Genomic DNA, 23,560 nt, shown 5'->3' with positions numbered 1-23,560 from the left:
GTGAATATTTTTATTAGCTTTACCAAATGAGGTTCAACTTAGTTGACTATTAAATGACATTGTTTATTTAATTTTACTTATATGTATTGCAGTTCATATAAATCACAACCTGTTTAGATTATTAAAGTAATCCTGATAGAAGGATCATACTCATATTCAAAAAGCAACTCATTTTTAAACTAAGCATATATTTCATTCATAATTGTCTATTATTAATTAGAGTTCATATACAGGATAGGATGCATATACACATCATTACAGGATAGCATATCAGTGTCATATAAATGTCAGTGTGAAATTGACTTTCTTACAGGATCTCCTCTTTGTCCCGCATCTCCTGGTGCACCAACAGGCCCAGGAGTCCCAGGGGCACCCTGAGAGCCTGGCAGACCTGCAGGCCCGGGATCTCCACGGTCACCCTGACAACAACAGACAGAATATTGTTCTTTAAACATTTATTCTATAACAGCAACAATATTCTACATTGCTCACATTATATACAATATGAAAATATACCATTTCAAACATGTTGGTTTATTATTTTACTTAAATATTTTACTATTATTTACTAGTCAATAAATTAAATTCAGGGGAATAAGATTGTTTCTCCTCAGCTTCAGATTTTATCTACCTTTGACTCTTGTTCCCTACACTCAGATTGTTAGAGTACAGGAGTGTTCATCTCCAGAAGTTAACGTTTACTAGTCTAATTCCCTAGTCTAGCAGTCTTCAAAGGAGTGTCCACATTTGTAAAACACAATGTAATTCCAGAGTGGGAAAACGTTAAGGAGACCACTTCCTATATTTTCAGCTCCACAGAGTCTCTCAGAAAACTGGTTCTGAGGGTCCTTTGCTTCCTAGCTTCCCCACCTCATGGAATAAGGGCAAACAGCATGCTAGCTGCAGTCCTGGATGGTACAATGCCCTTGAAAGCAACTGCTTCTGGGGGGGTAAACAAAGATGTCTTCAGATTGGAAGAATTGGGAGAGAAAGAGTCTGCCCTCCTTTCACTCAGATGACCCATCTGACAAGGCTCCAAACAGTATCTCACTATGTTGGTACAGGTGAAATCAATGTGACATGAGCTTGCATAATTAATGTGGATATAATTAATGACTCAAAAATGGAGTCAAACTTTATCTCCTGACAGAAATTAATTCTTACTTGACTTATTAATTTGGCAGCTAGAACAAACATTTGCATCTAAGTTAAAGAACACATATACAATAGACTTAAGAGAAAAATTTGAAAAGCAAGTTATTTAAAGCATACATACAACTGGAATTTATAGGGAATTGCCTGTGTTGTACACATTTAACTTTGTGATTAAAAATGAAACAGCAATTTAAAGTGCATGTAAGAGTTCAAGAAGCTGCAATAATATTTCAGGGAGTACACATCAAGAACTTTGAATGCTTTCTGCATTACATGTGTACACCAGCAAAGGCAAAGACTCCAGATGTTAGAAAAATTTCTGTGACTATGATAGATAAAGAGAGTCTTAGCCCATGAACCCCCAAGCTTCTCCATCCCCTTGTTAATAATATGATAGCATTACTTGCATAATACTTGTATGATAGTCTTTACTCTGCAGAAGAATTTTAAGTCTGGTATTAGCATATAAACACTTGCACTAAGCATATTTAAGGTATTTGGAAATAGGTTCAGAAAACTCAGTGTCATGTAGTTGATTTGTTGGTGGTGGCCAGATCTGTTTCCTAACAGCTGTGCAACCACCAAAAGGGACTCGGCTGCCGACATACCTGGGAAAATCGTCAGCTCAACACAGGCCTCATTTAAAAATATACAGCATATCTATCATTTAGAAAGCATCATTGCTTATGTCCTTGTAAGTTATTCTCTTTAGGGAATGAGTAGAAAAATGTAGGTGTCATTCAGCTATGTGAGTGATATGGAAATTCAGAAGATCCATTTACATCTTCATCCAAATATGAAAGCAATTTGGTTCCTTGCTCTTGAAAATATATGTTATGCTTTGTCATGCATTCAAATATTATTTCAGTTAAAAGGTTATCCAAGGTTATAACCTTACTAAAAAGTTTGCCATCAGAAAAGTCAGAGCTGCCCTGGGGCTATGGGGAGGAAGAGTTATTATTATTATTATTATTATTATTATTATTATTATTATTATTACTACTACACTAGAATTACAATGATTTCAGGTTCATGTGGCTCTAATATTGTAATCAGCAGCATTGCACTTACCCGTTCTCCAACTGCACCATCCCGTCCTGGGGTACCATCATTACCAGCTGGTCCCTAAAAAGAACAGTGTTTGAGACACTGGCTCATGAGGAGATTTTTAAACTCTCATCCCAGTTGGCAGGAAAAGGGCCAACATGTTTTACTCTCCTTTGAACTATAAAATAGCACTCAACAGGAGCCTCAGAAGCAGAAAGATGACTACCAATTTCTTTTTATTTCCAGTTGTTTGTAAAGTTACCATATTCTTATTTACTCTAATCACTCATTTCTAGTTCTCAATTTTAAAAAGAAAGTCTTCAGACACATTGAAATAGATCACATCTACAGTGCTGCTCTCTTACATTTTGCCTGAATTCTCACTTTGTTTTTCCAAATAATATTTTTAAGGTTTTGAAATCAGATGACTGCATTTATATTATATAACATTCCATTTTAAAGTGTATATTATCATTTCCCTATTTTACTTTGATTTTTTCAGAACTATATTTTTATTTTTTGATAAAATTAGCTGTGAAATCCCTGACTTTCAGGAGCATGTGATCCTTTGGTAATTCACTCATTAAGCTGCTAAGTAGAGGGTATTCCAGCTTTTAGCTTCTCAAATTGCCTGTCAATGCTGTATTTCCTCTCAAAAGAGACTAAAGGGACACGACAACCATAATGTTACTTCACAGTGATAAAGAAAAATGTCCTTTACTTCCTCTTCCTTCTTCATGAGCTGTAAGAGTTTCATTAATCTTATCACCGCAAAGCTTGGCAACTTTGATAAATATCCCATCACAGAACGAAATCATAACAGGGGAAAGATGAATGGCTGTGTCCTTCCACCTTCAAAACCATTTCCCACAGACTAAATCAACTTAAATGCTCACTGCAGCTTTTATGAAAGTCAGTACAAGGGCACTAATTTGGTTTCTCTCTCATTTAGCTAAGTCTTTAGAAAGGCTGAGTACGTCAAACAGCATGACAATAATCTTTCTTAAGCTCATATGTGCAATCTATCCCTAAACATCTACATCAGCTTCATAATGGAAGAATTATCCCCACCACACTTAGCTAAAATAGAAGGTATTTTCCTTAGGGTTGCAGCACTCACTTCTGGCCCAGGTTCTCCTACAGGACCATTGGAGCCTGGGGGTCCTACAGGTCCAGGAGGACCTTTATCTCCTGTAGCACCAGTCGGTCCTACTTTCCCTGGTGTGCCCTGAAATTAAAGCACAAGTATGTCAACCCCTGCAGAAAGAATTAAGAACACCAGTTTTCATAAGGCTTCATTTATTCAGTAGTACGTCAGTCTCTTCTCCTATAGAAACAATTGTCCAGTATCCTACAGCACCCATGTTTTCTTAAAGACATGCCCACTTCTTATCACATTACTCCTGACATACCAAAGAGATGAAAAGTGCCCTGTACCACCTCCTTAGGTTTGCATTTTGTGTTTGAAACATACGTAGTCAATTATGACTGCCCTTCTGGAATCTGTATCACTGCAAAGATACACACACCCTTATCACTCCTGTTTTTCTGCTCGTTCGTTTTAAATGTGTTCCAGTATTTTACACTCATCACTGAAGAATTTTAGTTTCCATTTCTTGGCTCATTTTCTGATATCACCAAGATAAACTTTAACTCCTAATGTGTTGGCTTCGTATTTCTACCCAAAGGTCTTCTAGTTTATCGTAGCAGGAGTCCAACCTCTGTCCACATTCCATAAAAACACAATTTTGCCCTCAAACACTGTAAACACTCACTGGTAAAATCAGTCTCTTCAGAGTTTTTACAGCATCAAACTCTCCTCTATATTCCAAAGCATATGAGATCCTCAAGCACCCATGGGAAACAGGAGATTATAGTTCATCCACAATCACTTCTAATGTGACCTCAGCTTACCTAGTCATTCTCTTTGTTGATTAACTGTGAAGTATGGCTGTTTTGTTAAGGTTGTTTCTTTTAAAAGATACTAGCAAACCACCAGAAGTAATCCCCCTTTGCTAGCATCATTTTTATCTTTGAAGAAATATTTCAGTCACCAAAAATCCAAACACTTGTTATCTACTTCTGTAGCTCCAAGGTTAAACAAATGTTTGTCAAGGTGGTTAAGCATTTAACATTTAAGATCAAAGGTTTTTAAAAGCTAGGAATTTATGTCAGCTTAAGGCTGTTTGAACCAACTCATCTAGCAAAACAAATCAAGTCTTTCTGCAAAAGTTATATAACGTATCGAATGAATATTGACCAACACAGCTACTCACCGCTGGGCCAGGAAGGCCGGGCATGCCTCGCTCCCCACGTTGTCCAGGCATTCCTACGATCCCTCTTTGCCCAGTGGTACCAGCCGGACCAGGAGGACCATCTGGACCCTAATGGTGATAGCAGACTATAATTACTACTCTACAGGATGAGTCCATATCTGAGTAATTTATATAGTTGACTATAGTTTTATAGACTTTGAGGAAGTATGAGGCAAAAAAAACTCTTTTCAGTAGCCCCAACATTATTCAACACTTGGGAAGGAACTTGATAGCTAATGAAAATAAAAGGAGAGAGCTATTCAAAAAATTATGTTTCCTCCTTTTAAAAGGACAAAAAGAAAATTTAGAAGCCTTATATTTCTAAAAATAGTAATATTTAGTAGTATGTAAATATTAAATATGATAATACATGTTTTATTTTCTTCACGTAGGAGACAGTCAATAATGAATGTTTTTTGGTTTAGTTTAAGAAAACCATGTCCTTTACCATTTTGTAAACTTTTATATATACACTTTCATAGCAGAGGATTAGAAATTGAAAATGTGTATAACTTAGTGAGATAAAAGCATTTAGGAATGTTTCCAGATGGATTTTATGGCAGTGATTATTACAGTGATTATAAATATTTCAACTAGAGTTGTAGTGAAACAGACGCCAAACTTACAGTTTGTCCGTCTTCTCCCGGGTCCCCTTTGTCCCCTGGGCCGCCAGGTGGGCCAGCTGGTCCTCTATCACCCACTCGCCCATGAGAGCCAGGGTCCCCACGAAGACCGGGAGGTCCCTCCTTCCCAGGCTCCCCTATGGGCCCTGCAGGTCCTGGAGCTCCCTGATATCACACAAAGAGAAGCAATGAGGAGGGCAAAGTGGAAACTAAGTAAGAAGAACTGACCCAGGGGGCTCTGCCTCGGACACGGAGGGCACAGTCCTACTGATTGCTGGTTATCTTCTTAGATAACTGGTCACTTCGGATACGTAAGAAAAGCAAAAGAAAATAAGGCATACCACCGGGGAAAGCCAAAATTTCATTTTTAGATGATTATTTAATCCCTCATTATTACGAGTTATAAAATTAATTTTAATTTTCAAACTTATTTAAGGCGCTGTACCAACTATAGTTTATGTTTTATTTTACTTGGACTGGTCTGAACTTGTCATATGACAGATTTACTAAAGAAACTCTCAGGGGCTGGTGCAATGGGAAGCTATGAAGAGCCCCCGTGGCTCTGGCGTATGATATGGGTTTGATGCCCGGCACCCGCGTGGTGAGCACAGCTGCCTCTAACTCTAGTCTTAGAGGATTCAACACCCTCTCTGGCCTCGACCAGCTCCTGCATGCACATGGAACATAAACTCACGCAGGCACACACACACGTATACATAAAAAAGACTGAATTTTTAAGAAGAAAGTTTCAGAGATTCTACAGATTCTTTCTGAGATTTATTATTAGCACATAACAAAAAAGTACTTAGTACTCAAACAAAATCACGCTCAAACATTAGGTTAGAAAGAACGTGCAAAAAGGCCGGCGGTGGTGGCGCATGCCTTTAATCCCAGCACTCTCGAGGCAGAGTCAGGTGGATCTTTGTGAGTTCGAGGCCAGCCTGGTCTAGAGAGCGAGATCCAGGAAAGGTACAAAGTTACACTCTGTAGATCCAGGAAAGGTGCAAAGCTACACAGAGAAACCCTATGTCGTAAAACCAAAAAAAAAAAAAAAAAAAAAAAAAAAAAAAAAAAGAACATCCAAATAATCTCTTCCAAGTTTGTTGATTGGTAACTTTGGATTTGTTTTGGTAAAATGTCAATATAATGCAAAAAGACTTAACGAAGAGGAAAACAAATCAGTACGAGATTAAATAAAAATAGTAATTAAAATGCCACATGTGTTGTGGTGCACATACAAGTACATACATTAAATTTGTGACCAATGATTCAAATCAAAGTTGACTTACAGCAGGGCCTGGAGGCCCAACTCTGCCCGCAGAACCAGGAAATCCTGTGGCACCCTGAGGACAAAATACCACACAATCAGTCTAGATAAGAAGTTATCTCTTTATTTTCCTGAAGCCTACATTCCACACAGAAGACTCCAGGCCTATTGATTCCCTTATTTAGGACCATGTAGCTTTTACTCTTCTCATTCCTCAAATGTCTTAGAGAATCTGGATTAACTGATAGAGCTAAACAGTTTTTCTGTTTTGACTTTTATTTATTTTAAAGATATAAAAGTAGAGCTAAAACCACACAGGCTCTTTTGTGTAATCAACTACATATTCTGATACTTAATACTTCTGCTCCACATGAAGCAACTGGGTTTTCATGATTAACAAAACTGATTTTCACCCAGATCTGCAGCTTAAGCTAAGCACCCTTTGCTCTATAATACATCGGATACATAAGATAACATGTTATTACATCCTAAGATGACAGTTAACATTTATATAACCAGGACACATTCAATATTTGCAACTGGCTGTGCACAATTCCCAGAATAACAAAGAGACTCACAGGTGGACCCTGGGTTCCCCGACCGCCTTTCAGTCCAGGAACACCATGAGGACCCTAAGTGGAAAAAACAGAAGACCACAATAGTAAGCCACATGCAGGCACTGTACATTGTAAATATCAGGCCCTGGTATCAAATTTTCCATTTCAGTTTCTAACTCACATGAGGGCCAGGTGATCCTGCTAGCCCTTGGGGTCCAGGAGAACCAGCATCTCCCTTCTGCCCAGGTTCTCCAGGCTCACCCTTGACTCCAGGCTGTCCATCAGGACCCTAAATGCAATTTTTCAAATGAGTAATTATTTTTAAGATTTATAAATAAATTATTTCATAGTTTATTATTAACATGCAATTTAGTCTTATAGAATGTTTCTGTATAATTAGTCTAAGTCTGGTATAAAAAAACCTCAATAACTTCTTTAAAACTTTCTAGAAAAAAATCTCACACTATTTTCATCATAGAAAATAATTACATATACCAAAATATTATAAGCACCAACTTTTGTTCCACCTATGAAAAATATGTTGAATAATACATAAAATATTTTAAAATTTAGATTTTAATATACTTCAAAACATATGAAAATAACACATAAACTCATTTCTCTACTAAGAAGAGTATTTGTAAGTTAGAAACATTTACAAATTTTACCTGGGGTCCAGCAAAACCAACAGCTCCAGTTGGACCATTTTCACCACGAGAACCCTAAAAGGAGACAAACAGTACTGAAGCTTTCACATATAATATACATTTTATGTAGCTAACTGAATACATTGCTTGAGGAAGATCCTTAAGTGAAATAATAAATTGGAGGTCATTGAACAAAATTCTCAAGATCAAAGAAATTTCCTAATTACTTAGAAAAAAACTATTTGCCTAGATTTAATACATTGTGCAACTGATAATTTTTTAAGTTTAATGAAAATAAAATTTGAAAAACAGGGAGATATAAATAACATAACACAATAAGCACAAAAGTTACATTAAAGATTATACAGACAGTGATTAATGATGATAGGAGATAGATAGGTAGATAGATAGATAGATAGATAGATAGATAGATAGATAGATGATAGATAGATAGATGATAAATAGATAGATGATAAATAGATAGGTAGATGATAAATAGATAGACAGATGATTGATAGATAGATAGATAGATAGATAGATAGACAGATGATAGATAGATAGATAGATAGATAGATAGATAGATAGATAAATAGGTAGATAGATGATAGATAGATAGATAGATAGATAGATAGATAGATAGATAGATAGATAGATGACAGGTCAACAAGAGGAAAATTCTTTTAGGGTAAAACCTCACACTAAAGAACATCAAAAGATTTTCACTTACAGGATTGCCACGAGATCCAGGAGGGCCAACTAAACCTCGAGGACCAGATTCACCCTAGAAAGTAGATTTTAGTTAGCTAAGTATCGAATGCACAGTACAATTGGAGACTGCTAGGCACCATGTATAGGTAGACAAAACTCTGAGATAATCTATCTCAACCACAGTGGTGAGAAACAGCAACACTTTAGGTAGGCCTTCTTATTTTGCAGTGCACAGTGACATCTTTCAACTTACCTTTTCTCCAGTAGGGCCTGCAGGACCTGGTGGTCCCAAGGGACCTGGAAGACCCTGGAAATTAATAGAACATAGGTACACTGAGGGAAAATATGTACAGAAATTTCCATGTTTAAGTAAATAAGCAAACAAGCCAGCTATTATTTTTGTAGCATGATCTACAAGTCATGCAAGTCATTATCTACCATAGATGACATCACCTCTACATTCTCAAGACTTTTGCCATGTTGTCCATATACTAGCAACTAGATTTTCATTACAAAATGTTTTTACCTCTTTCATGTAAGTCTTTTCAGTATATGAAACTGTCTTAAAATTAGATCTAAATTAGCAGCTTTCTTTGACAATGTTTATTTGATTTTTATAACCTGTTACATTTTGCTAGTATCTATTTTGAAATTTAGGTACAGATTGAAAATTGGCTTTTCTTTTGTAATATTTTCTTAAATGTTAATGTCATAACAAAATATAATTCTTTTATGAAAAATGCAATTATAATACTAAACATGTCTTCAGTGTCTAAGATGAAAGAGTCATTAACAATTAAGGTTCAGTGCTGTTGATGTAGTTCTCTACATGGGGAGTGTAGGACAGCCACCACCTGGGGCAGGACCTGGAGCTTCAGGACACATAATCACAATATTTAAATGGCTGGATTGAGGGGTTCTTTAGGAACAAGTGCTCTGTTAATTTTCTGTTTCTTCTTCATAGGTACCTCAATATTTTTTGTAGTTAAAGTTATATATGCATTGTCAAAAGAATGTAAGGAATCAAATTTACTTATTAATTGTATATTCTTGAGAAAAAAGATTCTGTTTTCTTCAGATCTATAAGAGAAAAACATATTCTTCTCATAATTTTCCTAGAACACCTCCTAAAACCTGAGTAAAACCAGCTCATTGCTTATATGCTAGAAAATAAAAGTGCCCTGTTCATATAGGGGAGGATGTTATTAACACAGAGCAAACATGTTATTGTTTTCTTACAGCAAATGCCTCTCCTAAAACAATACATTGCATTTACCACAAATAACACAATCATTCTATTTGCCCTGATCGTTCACACATAATTTTATAAGCATGGTAGATATAGAGATAGCTTTGTGTGTTCTAGCTCATTCTTTCAGGAAGAACTTTCTTTCTCTTTCTCTTTCTTTCTTTTTTCTTTCTTTCCTTCTTTCCTTCCTTCCTTCCTCCCTACCTCTCTCTCTCTCTCTCTCCCTTCCCCCTTCCTCCCTCCCCCCTCTCCGTTTCCCCCCCTTTCTTTCTTCTTTTATTGAATTACTATAATGCAGGGTAAATAAAGTAAGTACCCACTATCAGTCTACATCATGTCTCAAATGACATCATTATTGCAGTCTTGATTATAAGTCAGCATGAGCAACTTTACTGTTAAAATTTAAAGCAAGTTTGTAGGATAATGAACAATAAGTTGGTCTGTAGCCCACGTGAGAAGACAGCCCTCCCTTACCCTTGCTCCATCATTTCCAGCTGTTCCTTCAGCACCTTTTTCTCCTATACCACCCTGGGAAAACACAAACAACAAAATATCAGCTGTGCACTTAATTGTGCTTCCTATACTCCAGATGATGCTCCATGAGGGCAAGCGTTTACTTGTCACCTTCACAGTTCCACCCCCTACAGACTACAATAGTACCTGACTTTGCATCTTTTCAATAAATAAATGAGTAGAAGGAAAAATGGCTTATAACTCAGGCTGAGAGAAATAAAAGTCTGCTCAAGAAATCACTATCATAGAAAGTCTAGAGACATGCAATGGAAAAATTAATTAATAAGAAACAGAACTTACTCTGTCACCCTTGGGGCCAGGTGTTCCTGCAATTCCCCTTTCTCCAGGCATACCTTGAAGACCTGGTGGCCCTGTGTCCCCAACTGTCCCAGTTGGACCTGGATTGCCCTAAAGTGAATAAATGATGAGGTAATATTAGTATATTAATATTAAAACCTGTAAAGTTGCTGCTTTAGTCAGTTTAAATAATCAAATGTCAGCAATTAGATAAGAATTTGGATTAATGCTCAGATTTGCACTTAGGAAATTAGTGTCTTAGTGGGGTTTCTTGAAAACAACATAGATTTACATTCTGAGTTCTGGCTTGCATTCTAACTTTTCTTTTTTGTCCATTTCAACCCCTCTACCATATTATTCTTTTTTCTAACTTACCTCTTTGTTAATATACTTTTAATTTTTATTTGACATTAGTATATAAATTATTGGTTTTGTTTTGGAATTTTGAACATAATTTGTTTCGATGATCCTACTCATGCCTTCCCAATCCTCTTGGCATCTCTTGTACTATACCACTTCTAGTGGCTTCTTTTCTACTTTCATGTCACATATGTGACATGCTGCCCTCCCCAAAGTCAACATCACTTTCCCTCCTCTCATGGCCCTCACCCTAGTTTCATGACCCACACCCATCCTGTCTTTATAGATAACTAAACACTAATTCCAATAAAAAGAAAAAAATGTTCTTTCAAATAAAATTAATTGAATTGACCTTGCTTTCCCCTTTGTTGACCATGACAGACACATTAATAAAGAAAGAAGATACTGTATTTAGGGAAAAGGGGCATTTCTCTATTTCCTTGGAAAACTTGTGAGATTAAGCTTGTTCCCAGATAATTGCACAATCAAATCGAGATTGGCTTCACTCTGTCATTCTGGACCTTGATGATGTTAAAGGCCTCTCAGTCATATGACCATGTGAAATTCCACTTCAGTTCCACACATGAAAGTGGGCTACACTGCTGTCTACCGACCTAAGACGGCATGTGAGTGCACACAGGCACGTTCTCTGCACTATATTCACTGTGTTCCACTATATTCAAAGCTGTATCTTTTTTTTTTTTTTTTTTTTTGGTTTTTCGAGACAGGGTTTCTCTGTGTAGCTTTGCACCTCTCCTGGAACTCACTTGGTAGCCCAGGCTGGCCTTGAACTCACAGAGATCCGCCTGGCTCTGCCTCCCGAGTGCTGGGATTAAAGGCGTGCGCCACCACCGCCCGGCTAAAAGCTGTATCTTTTCAAACAGGTAGTAATTGTAATCACGGAGCCAAGATGAAGAGCACGCACATGGTTTGACACACCCACTAATAAACTGTGATGCTCCATTTCTTGTCTCTTTCACTCACAGATACTACCAACAAGCAATTTTCCATTTCTCATCTCTGATAATTCATAAATGTTACCAACAAAACACAAGGGCATCGGGGACACGTGCGTGTACGACAGAGAATCCTGAGCCTGGGCTCCTCATTCCTACCACAGAAAGTTCACTCTCTAGGTGCCAGAAAAAAAGCCCAAAATGCAGCCACTAAAGATTTGTTGAGGAAATAATTCAATCAAGCTATCCTAGAAAATCAAGAGAAAGTGCATTCCAGAGGAAGCTGGTAAGTTCTAAAGCTTTTGGAAAGCCCAGGTCAGAACCGCACTCACCTTTGGACCGTCAGGGCCATGTCCTCCAGCCATGCCTTTCTCCCCAGGCAGCCCGGTTATTCCTGGCTCTCCTCTTTCTCCAGGGTTCCCTCTTTCTCCCTAGTATAACACCAGAATGTCAAATAACCTCAATATTAATCTAAAATTAGTTTTAAAAGTTCTTACAAAATGTATTCGACTGGAGAAATTTTTTTCTTTTTCTTTTTTTCTTTATTTTCAGTTTCTCAAGACAGGGTTTCTCTATCTACCCACCAGGGCTGTCCAGACCAGTCTGGCCTTGAACTCACAGAGATTCACCTGCCTCCTGAGAGCTGGGATTAAAGGCGTGTGCCACCACCACCAGGCTGGAGAAATTTTTTAATAGAGCCACTATAATGTCTCAGGTTTTCTAATTTAGTACCAAGAAATGAATAGAACTAAAGATACTCTTATGTTTACAGGACAGGTATCCCATGAATTTTTCAGACAATAGAATAATTTAATACTTAAAATAAAACACCCTTTAAGATAAAAGACTTCATTTTGCTCTGTAGCCAACAGGAAACAAAATGAATCACACAACAGAAAATACCTACCCGAGGTCCTAAAGGGCCAACTGCTCCAGGCTCTCCAGGAACACCCTAGACAATTTGAAAAAGTGGAAGAAAAACATGTATCTAGTTCTTGTATTATTGGAATTATTTCCAGATCAAACATCACATTTTCTGCAGTGTGCCATTAAAGTAAATATTAAAGAATGAAAAATATGTATACTTTTACAATTGAGGGAATATCATATTTTTCTGAAAAGATTTACATTAACACAAATGTCTGAGCTTTTTGACAATGAGAATGTGTAGAATATTCTCTCACAAAGATAGCATATTAGATTTCTCAGAGATAACAGAGCATAGTTACAGTGTCTTTTTAAAACAGAATATTAGAAAGTGTTTAAATAGTAGGAAAGAAACATACAAAAGCACATAAGAGCTGGTCATTTCAACTAACTCAATTTCAATTACATTGAATCTAATATATATAAACTCCACTAAGAATTGTGGGATCAAAATAGCAGTAATGCTATTTCTTCTTCCTTTAATAAGCTTGGGGAACCCCATGGAAGAGGGGGAGGAAGGATTATAGGAGCCAGAGAGGTTGAGGACACCAGGAGAACACAACCCATATAATCAGCTAAACAGTGCTCATAGGAGCTCACAGAGACTGAAGTGGCAATCATGGAGCCCGTGTGGGTCTGTGCTAAGCCATTGTGGTTTTTTAGCTTGGGGTTTTTGTGAGACTCCTAACAGTGAGACCACCGGGGTGTCTCTGACTCTTTTGTCTGCTCTTGGGACCCTTTTCCTCCTACTGGGTTGCCTCATTCAGTCGTGATATGAGGGTCTAGTCTTATTGCAACTTGTCCTGCCTTGTTCAGTTGATATCCCTGGGAGGCCTGCTCTTTTCTGAAGGGAAAGAGAGGAGGAGTGGATGGGAAGAGGGGAGGTGGTGAGGAGGAACTGAGGGGAGTGGAGAGGGGAAAAACTGGGGTATAGGTGTATTGTATGAGAGAAGAATTATTTTTTTAAAAAGATGATAACTTTATCAAGTCCTTCCCCAGATTTCTCTTTGGAAATGTATTGTTCTCGCTATGGTATCATAGTCCTGAAACCCAAGTCTGGCTGCAGCACTTCCTACTTAAAAGCCTTTTGCCAGACAGATTCCCTCTACTCTAAGAATGAACAAATGAAGCTCAATTTAGGACTCCCTTCAATCTAGTCCCTGGTCCACACCTCCAGCCTCATCTCCACCACTTCATGCTGTGCTCCACACTTCTGACACTGCATTTTTACGGTACCTTAAATTGTTCAGCAAGCATTTGAACTTGTTATTCCAACTAACTGAAATATTTTTCCAACTTTTATCCTTCAGATTTTATGTACAGTATTACTTTTGGAAAGTCTTACTATATCATGAAGTCTACACATATAGTGCCTCTCCTGCTGTATGTAGCATTTGGGTCATGCTATGCTGTTTTCCTATATTCTCTTTCTTCCATTATTTAGAAATATAGAGCAACACAGTCACCAACCAACTGTCCAGCTGAGAAGGTCGAGTGCTGAATAGAGCCAAGCACATAGAGTGTTCAGCAGATGTTTATTGAACAGTAATGGTAATAAACAAATTAATCCATCAAAGATAAAAGAGCAAATCTGTGCCATTAAAGTGTTTATATCAATTCCCGACAGTGAGTCATCTAGTAATATTGTATGCATAAGATACACGGAAGTGTGTGAGTTGGATTGAAAGTGGAGGAGTTGTGTGACTGGGGAAATCACACGACATCTGAGTTCCTTCATCGTAATTGAATTGTTGAACAGAAAAAAATCTTAGAGCTTCACCAATCAAAGATGATATTATAATCTACCAATTTATACTTTTGATGCTATTATTTAAAAACTTACTTGATCACCTGACTTTCCACCTTCCCCAGGAGGTCCTGGAGGCCCAGGAAGCCCCTAAAACAAAAGTGATAAATAAAACTACTGATTCACTGAAAGTTTATCAGCTACAAAAACTAAATCGTTTACATTTTATACTTCATTCAACTTCCATGCAAAAGACATTGCATGGACATATTAAGCAAAAGTTATGAAAAATATTGTCCAAATACAATAGGAAGCCACCTATTAGAAGGCATGAGGATTGTCGATTTACAAGGCTGGATTCTTATTTATCCATACCACTTAAAAATTATGATAAGAGCCGGGTGGCAGTGGCTCAAGCCTTTAATCCCAGCACTTGGGAGGCAGAGCCAAGTAGATCTTTGTGAGTTCGAGGCCTGCCTGGTCTACAGAGCGAGATCCAGGACAGGCACCAAAACTACACAGAGAAACTCTGTCTCGAAAAACAAAAAACAAAAACAAAAACAAAACAACAACAAATAAAACTTAAGATAAGAATATAATACAAGACTCTTCATGTTTCTTTTGTCTCTAGCGTGTTTGAACCTGCTAGAAAATTATTGGAAGAAGGTCTGATGTTTCCACAAACTGAATTTTTCATGTCCTTAAATAATGTATTCTATACAGAAGCATTCTGTGAACAAGTCTTAGTGAGCATACCAATAAAACCAGATAAGCTCAAGTTTCATGAGCCTGTTGAGATGTTGGGAACATCCTATTATCATTAATTTCTTACCAGCTATGTGTTTAATCATTTTTTTTTTCAGAGGAAGGTCATTCCTCATTTTTGAACAACAATGTTTGGCTACACACAACTATCTTAAAAGATGTCTGCTTTGAAAATTAAAGGACTTTGCCTCATTTAAATGTTCTATCATGTGCATGCATACATGTATACATATATATATATATTAGCCTGGTCTGGAACTTAATAGGTAGCACAGGTTGGCTGTGTACTCACTCAAAGCAATCACTCTAACTCAGTCTCCCAGCTGGTAGGAATGCAGGTGTGAGCTTTCACAATTGGCTACTTTCTGTGTTAAAAAATATATATTTCTATAAACAATTCATAGAATAAATGAAAGCCTAAATTAGTGCATACCTGAAAGCCAGTAGGGCCTGGAGGTCCCTGCTCTCCTCTTTCCCCAGCAAGGCCCTAAGTAAAAGAGAAAAAAAAAAACCACATGAATCCCACCAGACATTTATGTCTGTTTCTCATTTACATTGATCTCTTTGTATTTCTTTCAACCATCTGATCTACATATTAGCCAGATAATACACTAGTAGTAAGAATCACCAAATTCCATTATTTGAAGTCCTTGAAAGTGAGAAAATTTCATTTAAAAAGCCAGTGAAGAAATTATAGCATGGTTTTTGTTTTGGTTTTGGTTTGGTTTTAATTCAAACATAAAAGGCCTAGAGCCAACCATAGATGGAATATAGGAAACCCATTATTTACTACATCTAATTTAAAGGGTTGTATTTCTATTGAAGTTTATGTCTATCCATTGTAATTTCAAATAGAATGATTAAAGAAAGCAAAGCCATCATTTCAGAGGCTACTTAAGCTGACTCCACGAAAACAAAATATGTCAAAACATCTTTGATAAACAATTAAAAAGTCTGAAGATAAAAACATAGCATGGAAAGATGAACATTTCCTTTTACCTTTTCAAAACCAGCCAACTTAAATAATTTTTATAAGATACATTATCAGAATGTAAGTATAATTCTGCATTTATACATCTTAAATGAATACATTATAAATATCTTCAAAAGCTATTCTTGTCAACCGATATATTCTTCAAGTATGGTGTACAGAGGGTAACCACCTCTGTCACTAGATGCCATTTTATAGTTTAAAATAAGATCAGTCTTTTCACCCAAGAAGGAGAGAGCAATACACCATAAAATGAAAAGAGAACAGAAAGGAATAAAATGAAAAGACATATCCAGTCTTATTTCCTCATTCTCTTTCCTGAAATTCATTCATGAGCAATCTTGGAGAAACACTGAGAAACACAATGTACAATGCCATCGAAGAAAGTCACATACCGGAGGCCCCACGGGGCCTGAAGGACCAACTTCTCCATCTTTGCCAGGAGCCCCCTAGGGTCACATGGACATGACATTTTTAGGTGAGGCCATCAGAATTTGGATGGTTTTATATCTTCTTTATTCAATATCAGAAAATGGATGCCTACCCTTTGCCCAGGAACACCAGCATTCCCTGCTTCTCCTGGTTTTCCAAGGTCACCCTAAAAAAATACATGGACACTATTCTAAATTCATGCAGTTCAAGAAATATACCTTGATCTCCAACCGCAGATTCCAATGATCTGTTAAATGTTGTTCACTGTACTCACACTGCTACCTTTGGGGCCTGGAAGGCCCATGCTTCCAGGCTGCCCTCTGATGCCAACTGAGCCTGGAGGACCTGACCGGCCATCTTCCCCAGGAGCGCCCTGCAGGGTTGACAGCAGGCAGGTAAGTTGAGTTCTAAGCACAGCCGTGTACCCATTGTCACCTGAGCTGGCCAACCTTAAAAGTCATCTTAACTAAACATTGATTTTCTTATGCTTACGAATAAGAAAGAGTGAATAAGAAAAGCCGAATAGTTGTTTTTGTTTGTTTGGTTGGTTGTTTGTTTGGTTTGATTTGGTTTATAAGCCCCTGAGGTACTTTGAGCATTTAGAGCAGAAATTCTAATCTTGCTCCATTCATAAGCCTCATTGTCACCATCTCCTGGCCCTCTCATGTTAAGGGCAGGTCTTCTCTTCTTTCATTTATTCTGTTTTGTGGTCTTGAATATTTAAAATTCTCATTTCACACTAAAGCAAAGACTCAGGATACATAAGCAAACAGCATATTTATTTCTAAAACATGTGAAAGTGGAATGCCATCAGGGAACGAGAATAATGTTAAATAAATTTTAACAATATTAAAATACATTACATCAACTTCTTCACTGAGTAAATTTCAATTATCTAATTGAGAAAATTCACCTCACATTTTGCTCCATTTGAAAATTCATAGATATTAAGAAATTGTTGCTAGGGGCACTTAAAAAACTGTAATCATGAACATCATTCACAGGATAAATAAATATAACTTACACGTCTAGTGGGAAATGTTAAAAGCGATGGAATTGTTTAAACTACTTACCAAAGGCCCAAGTTTTCCTTCGGGACCTTGAACCCCAGGGTTTCCTGTCAGGCCCTGACAATGAAAATCGACTGTTAATTTGTTGCTGAACAGCAGTGGATGTAAAGACTTTAAGTAGAAAAACAATACTTTATTGTAAACAACTAAACAGAGGGGCAATTTCACAGTTCAAGTAAAATCTTAAATGACATTTTCTTAAATTGAAACAACAACTTTCTTTACCAAAGTTCAAACAGGTTATTTTTTAGCATAAAAATTAGAAGTTGTAAAAATTTACAAATAGATACCCTTCCCACGAAGAGCAGTGGAGCTGTTTGTATACACTCCTTTAAAAGGCTCTTTTAGAAATTACTGTACTTTATGTACATGTCAAAAATAGCACACCAGTGTTTCTAAAACAATGCATATATTCAAAACATTTAAAATGATGCTCTATGTTGTAAAACAAGCTAAATATAAAAGTAGGAAATGAAACACCAATGAATTCAGAAGTACTTGGATGCTGACAACATATAACTACAGAGCTCTTACCCGAGCACCTGGTAACCCAGGTTCACCGGGACGTCCTGGGTCTCCTTGGCCTCCTTTAGGCCCCGAAGAGCCTACAGGACCACGCTCTCCCTGAGCACCCTATTCCAAAGAAGACAGAGCAGAATTGAAACAAAGCAAGAAGATGTTAAGTTCTTATCTCCCAAATACACATTAATATGTGGCCATTTTGTCAAAGATTTGACAAAGATGTATTTGAAAACAATGTCATTGAATGTTTAGTTCTAACTTGTATCCTCTGTGAAAATGGTCTTTTTCACCATTAAATAAAGAAAAATGAAATCACAGCCTCACTTCAACAAGGAATGTCAGAGCTTAAATTTCATCTAAAGGTTACATCATCCATACTAAGGTTCTACAACCTTTTGTTCTCAGAAGTGACCTTGGAAAGTCTGGAAGCCAGGCCTCATATTATTCAAACAACCATCTATTTCCCAGGACCTCCTAATGCTAAAAAGAAAAAAGAAATAGGACAGGTTTGGGGTTTCGCCCAATACCTGCTTCTGTGTCCCGTATGGGTATAGACTTCTGTGGGCCAGGGACACATCCCCATCCTGAAAATGTCAGCCTTGATGTGGTCTTACCTTTGGTCCAGGTAAACCATCAGATCCTGGAAAACCACGATTGCCAGGAGCACCCTACAATGAACCAAAATGCAGTTCTGAGATGCTGTCGTTCATCATGTGATATAACTAGTGAATAGGCTTTGTTTTCAGTATTATAAAGTTTTCAGAGCTCTGATCAAGTTAACACAGCAAAAGATATATATATATATATATATATATATATATATATATATATAAATAAAAGATATTTATATATGTACAAAAGATTTTATATATATTAAGAAAATAATCTTACTAGAAAGAAAATTGAAAATTTGATGACTATGAGTATTGAACCAAATCTTCAAGAATAAATCTTGAAGAAATAATTAACTGTAAAATAAACACAGAAAAAAACTAATGTGTAGACCCAAGAAGCAAAATCACTGTCTATAGTGATCAAAATGCCAGCATTAGCATGTTTCATACTATCTTGTAGAGGAAGAAGACCTTAGATTTCACTAAAACTGTTTGCAAACGTAAGATGATTATAGTCCCTTCAGGTCCATTTTCTTATACCCCACTGACACCAACCTTTTCTGCTCTTAAAACCACTAAGTCCTTTCTTGCCTCCTCTGCTAGGAATGGGAATGCTCTGTCTCCCATGCTCCATCGCAGGCTTCCCTTCCAGCCTCAGCCAAACTGCTACCTTCTCAAACAACCCTGTCTCCCATTCACCTAACCTAGCACCTATCACTGTTATACACCCAAAGTTACTCTCCACTATCACCAATTATTTAATATGGTATGGGGCACCTATTAAAATGTGCTTTGTTTAACTGTTGACTTATTGTTTACCACCCAGTAAAGTAAACCTGTTCACCACAACCCACATGAGGATTAGAACCCCAGGCTGCTTGGTGGCTGATGTGTCCTGGGCACTTAAAGCCCCAAGTGGCTTACACTAATCAGTCAGCCAACATTTGATGAGCAGATGAGTGAAGTTTAAATAGGCACTTGTCTCTTTTTACACAGAGACAAACATAGTACACTCTGCAAGGCGTCTACACTGTCTCCTAATTTATGTTTCCTTCCTATTCACAAATTTACTCATGCAACCTCCTAAAACACACACATAAAAAAAGAGAGAAAATGAATTTTATTCAAATGTACCCTTTCTCCCATTGGACCTGGAGGACCAACTGTGCCTGGGTCACCTCGAGGACCTCTTTTGCCTTCTTCACCAGGTGGGCCTATGGGACCCTGGATACCATGTGGCCCCTATTAAAACAGAAGCAGGGGTCCAGGAATAGTCAGTTGTTACGTTAAAGTTAGGAAACTTATCTAATTAAGTCAGCAAAAATTTTAAATATATTAAATGATTATTTTGTGCCATTACTATGTTACATACATAAAAAATTTAAGTAATACACCTCTAGACAATATTTATATTTTTCATCATTAAAATAATGAAGGCTTACTGGTTCTCCCTTTGGGCCAGCTTCTCCTTTGAAACCTGGAACTCCTGGATCACCCTAAAATAAAATATCAGCAGTTGAAAGAACTGGGAAATTTAGCTAACCTCCTGCTCTAATTGAGAACAGTGAATGGGTTGCTGAATCTATGTTGAATTAGTACTAAAATGAAATACAGTATTTTTTGTGGGTGTGTGCACATTCACGTGGAGTAGGAGTACACGTATGGGGTGAATCGGCACCTTTGCTCCTGTCTCCATCTCCCAAGCCCTAGGATTACAAGTATAATCCCCTACGACCAGCATATACATATATACATACACACATGCACACACACACACACACACACACACACACACACACACACACACAAGTACATATCAACAATGAATGGAAAAAGAGGTCATGAATTTAAAAAAGAGCAAGGAGGGGATCTATGAGAGAGTTTGGAGGGAGGAAAAAGAAAGGGGAAATAATGTAATTACACTAAAATCTGAGAATATTTTAAAAATAATGTGAGACATTACTGGTTGTCCTCGGATCCCCTGAGGTCCAGTGCTGCCCTGAGGGCCAGGAGATCCAGGAGGCCCCGACAAGCCAGGAGGACCAGAGGTTCCAGCAGAACCCTGCCAGCAACAAGAGTGACATGATGAACATAGACCTCGTAGTAATCTAGAGCCAAGGACCGCATCTCTTTCAAAACCACCGGACATAAATGCAGTTACTTACTGTGGGGCCTTTAGCACCAGGAGTACCGTCAGTTCCCACTGCACCCTAAAAAGTACATGAAACATTTTTGGAAATATTAGGCTATATCTGACCCATGTCACATAGTATTCAGGTCATCTAAGAAAAGGCAGGAAATTTTCAAACAAAAAAAAATCCACAATTATATCAAAACAGCATTTTTCATGAACAACTTTTTCTATAAGACAGACAAAGAAGGATGTATTGACAGATAAAGTGTTCTTTTTCTGAGTGTTAATTCAGAATTGGTTATATTAAGTAAGTTACGTCTTTTGCCACTATAGTAAATAAGCATCTTTCTGGGCTAGCTCTTAGATGTGAGACACTTACAGGAAGACCGTGAGAGCCCACTGGGCCAGGTGGCCCTGTTTCACCTCTCTGCCCCTGAGGACCTTCAGGGCCTCGGGCCCCAGTAGGACCTGCTTCTCCCTAAAGGGATGGAAAAGAAAACATTAACTCAAGTAAAATACTAGTATTGTGGCCTGGAGGTAATTACATATTTGTAGTTTTTCACTTTAAATTCACATGTCTGAAGCTAAGGGCTTGTTTATGTTCAGTGTAAACCTGGATACTTGAAGTCCAACCTAGAACCACACAGTTAAAGCTTGATTGAAACACAGAAGGCAACAGAAGATTTCTGAATGTCTCCGCCATCCAGTGCTGTTTTATAGCTAAAATTTGTTACAGAGCCAAGTAGCTCTTTGAATGGATTGAACTCACTGTAAAATTACACGTGAAATTTCACACTATACTTTAGAGGCAAGAAAATCATTTCCTTTCTATAGAAGCAATACAGCAAATCATGTTTCAGAGTAAAGAATAAGCTTTGACTTATTAAACATTCACTTATTGACCTTCAAAGAAATGTTTGTTCAATAAGATAGAACACACCTGGCTTTGAAGTGGCTAATACACTTGATGACTTCTAGCAACGTAAAAGTAAAAGCCAATGCATCATCAAAATAAATAACACTTTCTCTTCTAGGAACTAGAAGATATTAAAATAACAGAATTAATAACAGAGCAAAGGGCCATGGCAACCTATACTTCAGTCCAAGATGACAGTCAAAATAGCAAGTCCAATCCAGCATATTAGGGTAACTTTTGGTTCATATAAACAAATTCAGTATGAGTTTCTTCTAAGCAATTTTTGAGATAACACTGTTACCACAAACATTTCCTATGTTTCTCTGAAATTCAAGGTTGGTCCTGTATTTTTATCCCTCATATTCCTTATAGGAACTAAGAAAACTAAAATTGTAAGCTTTAGGAGGCTAATTTATAATAATAAAACATATTAAATTCCTTTTGCCCTCTACTGAAATGCAAATGACTGGATGTGAAAGTTGATCCATATACAGTCAGAAACTATGGTATAGTCTTAGAGAAATAGCTAAAACCAAGGATCCAGAGATTTTATGGTGAGGAGGCAGAGACAGTGAAATAAATTCTGAGATATACCTAACTTAATACATGTTTAAGTTTTATTAAGGAAGATTCAATAGCCAAAAATGAGTCCTACCAACACACAGGGGTACATGGCAGTATGCCAAAATAACCAATTGTGCACATCGTGAGAGAAGTTGAACTAATGTCCAATTGCCGGTGCAGGGAGAAGACACTCCTTTCTGCAAGTTCACAGACCATGGCTCAGTGTGTATCATTCCATTATTTTCCTAGCCAGCACTCAGTTCAAGGGTGGGAAGTCTACATGGAAGTGTGAAGAAATTTTATATGTTTTAAGAAGAGCATAAAGGGAGGTTGGGTCAAGAGTCAATAGTATTAAAATTTGGACTTCAGGGCTGGGGGTGTAACGCAGTGGTGGATACCTGCTTAAATAGCATCAGAAAAAAAGGGAAGGAGGGCGTCAAGAAGGAAGAAAGAGGGGGAGGAAGAAGAATGAATGGCCAGTATTATGTAAGAGAAACAGGAAGAGAAAAGGAGGATGAGGAGACAGAAGAGGGGAAGGAAGAGGAAGAAGAGGAATGTGGGCTTCTGAGAGATCAGAATCCTAAAGGAACAGATTCTCGGGAAAGCAGGGACCAGTTACTGACATGACTTAAGACTTCAACATAAAGCTCAGCCTAGAGAATAATTTGACTAAATGTGTGGTGGTATTGTGTTCCCCAAAGTATTGTGCACCCTAATAAACTTATCTGGGGTCAGAGACAGGACAGCCACGAGATACAAAGGCTAGAAAATGGTGGCACACACGCCTTTAATCCTAGCATTCCAGAGGTAGAAATCCCTCTGGATCTCTGTGAGTTCAAGGCCACATTGGAAACAGCCAGGCATGGTGACTCACGCCTTTAATCTCAAGAAGTGAGCCTTTAATCCCAGGGAATGATGGCAAAACCAGAAAGGTATATAAGGCGTGAAGTCCAGAAACTAGAAGCATTTGGCTGGTTTAGCATTTGGCTGGTTAAGCTTTCAGGCTTCTAGTAGCAGTTCAGCTGAGATTCATTCTGGATGAGGACTCAGAGGCTTCCAGTCTGAGGAAACAGGACCAGCTGAGGTACTGGTGAGGTGAGGTGGCTGTGGCCTGTTCTGTCCCTCTGATCTTCCAGCATTTACCCCAATAACTGGCCTCAGGTTTGTTTTTATTAATAAGAACT

At 37.6% G+C, this 23,560-nt stretch overlaps 1 protein-coding gene across 1 annotated transcript in view; it reads right to left on the bottom strand.

Annotated features, from left to right (window-relative positions):
- Positions 1 to 23,560, bottom strand: part of Col5a2 (collagen type V alpha 2 chain) — a 162,742-nt gene that overhangs the window by 11,277 nt on the left and 127,905 nt on the right. The window contains exons 20-47 of the mRNA XM_059278138.1: positions 21,276 to 21,374; positions 20,928 to 20,972; positions 20,726 to 20,824; positions 20,205 to 20,258; positions 19,897 to 20,004; positions 18,763 to 18,816; positions 18,161 to 18,259; positions 17,630 to 17,683; positions 16,831 to 16,929; positions 16,669 to 16,722; positions 16,520 to 16,573; positions 15,567 to 15,620; positions 14,465 to 14,518; positions 12,602 to 12,646; positions 12,027 to 12,125; positions 10,382 to 10,489; positions 10,043 to 10,096; positions 8,573 to 8,626; positions 8,339 to 8,392; positions 7,633 to 7,686; positions 7,146 to 7,253; positions 6,986 to 7,039; positions 6,430 to 6,483; positions 5,144 to 5,305; positions 4,479 to 4,586; positions 3,323 to 3,430; positions 2,227 to 2,280; positions 312 to 419 (exon numbers count right to left, since the gene is read on the bottom strand). Of these exons, the coding sequence (XP_059134121.1) occupies positions 312 to 419; positions 2,227 to 2,280; positions 3,323 to 3,430; positions 4,479 to 4,586; positions 5,144 to 5,305; positions 6,430 to 6,483; positions 6,986 to 7,039; positions 7,146 to 7,253; positions 7,633 to 7,686; positions 8,339 to 8,392; positions 8,573 to 8,626; positions 10,043 to 10,096; positions 10,382 to 10,489; positions 12,027 to 12,125; positions 12,602 to 12,646; positions 14,465 to 14,518; positions 15,567 to 15,620; positions 16,520 to 16,573; positions 16,669 to 16,722; positions 16,831 to 16,929; positions 17,630 to 17,683; positions 18,161 to 18,259; positions 18,763 to 18,816; positions 19,897 to 20,004; positions 20,205 to 20,258; positions 20,726 to 20,824; positions 20,928 to 20,972; positions 21,276 to 21,374 (2,151 nt within the window). The remainder of the gene's footprint in view (positions 1 to 311; positions 420 to 2,226; positions 2,281 to 3,322; positions 3,431 to 4,478; positions 4,587 to 5,143; positions 5,306 to 6,429; positions 6,484 to 6,985; positions 7,040 to 7,145; positions 7,254 to 7,632; positions 7,687 to 8,338; positions 8,393 to 8,572; positions 8,627 to 10,042; positions 10,097 to 10,381; positions 10,490 to 12,026; positions 12,126 to 12,601; positions 12,647 to 14,464; positions 14,519 to 15,566; positions 15,621 to 16,519; positions 16,574 to 16,668; positions 16,723 to 16,830; positions 16,930 to 17,629; positions 17,684 to 18,160; positions 18,260 to 18,762; positions 18,817 to 19,896; positions 20,005 to 20,204; positions 20,259 to 20,725; positions 20,825 to 20,927; positions 20,973 to 21,275; positions 21,375 to 23,560) is intronic.

Source organism: Peromyscus eremicus, chromosome 13 (assembly GCF_949786415.1).
Source record: "Peromyscus eremicus chromosome 13, PerEre_H2_v1, whole genome shotgun sequence".
Lineage (NCBI taxonomy): Eukaryota > Metazoa > Chordata > Mammalia > Rodentia > Cricetidae > Peromyscus > Peromyscus eremicus.
The sequence above is the reverse complement of the archived record's forward strand: the minus strand, read 5'-3'. Positions and strand labels throughout refer to the sequence as shown.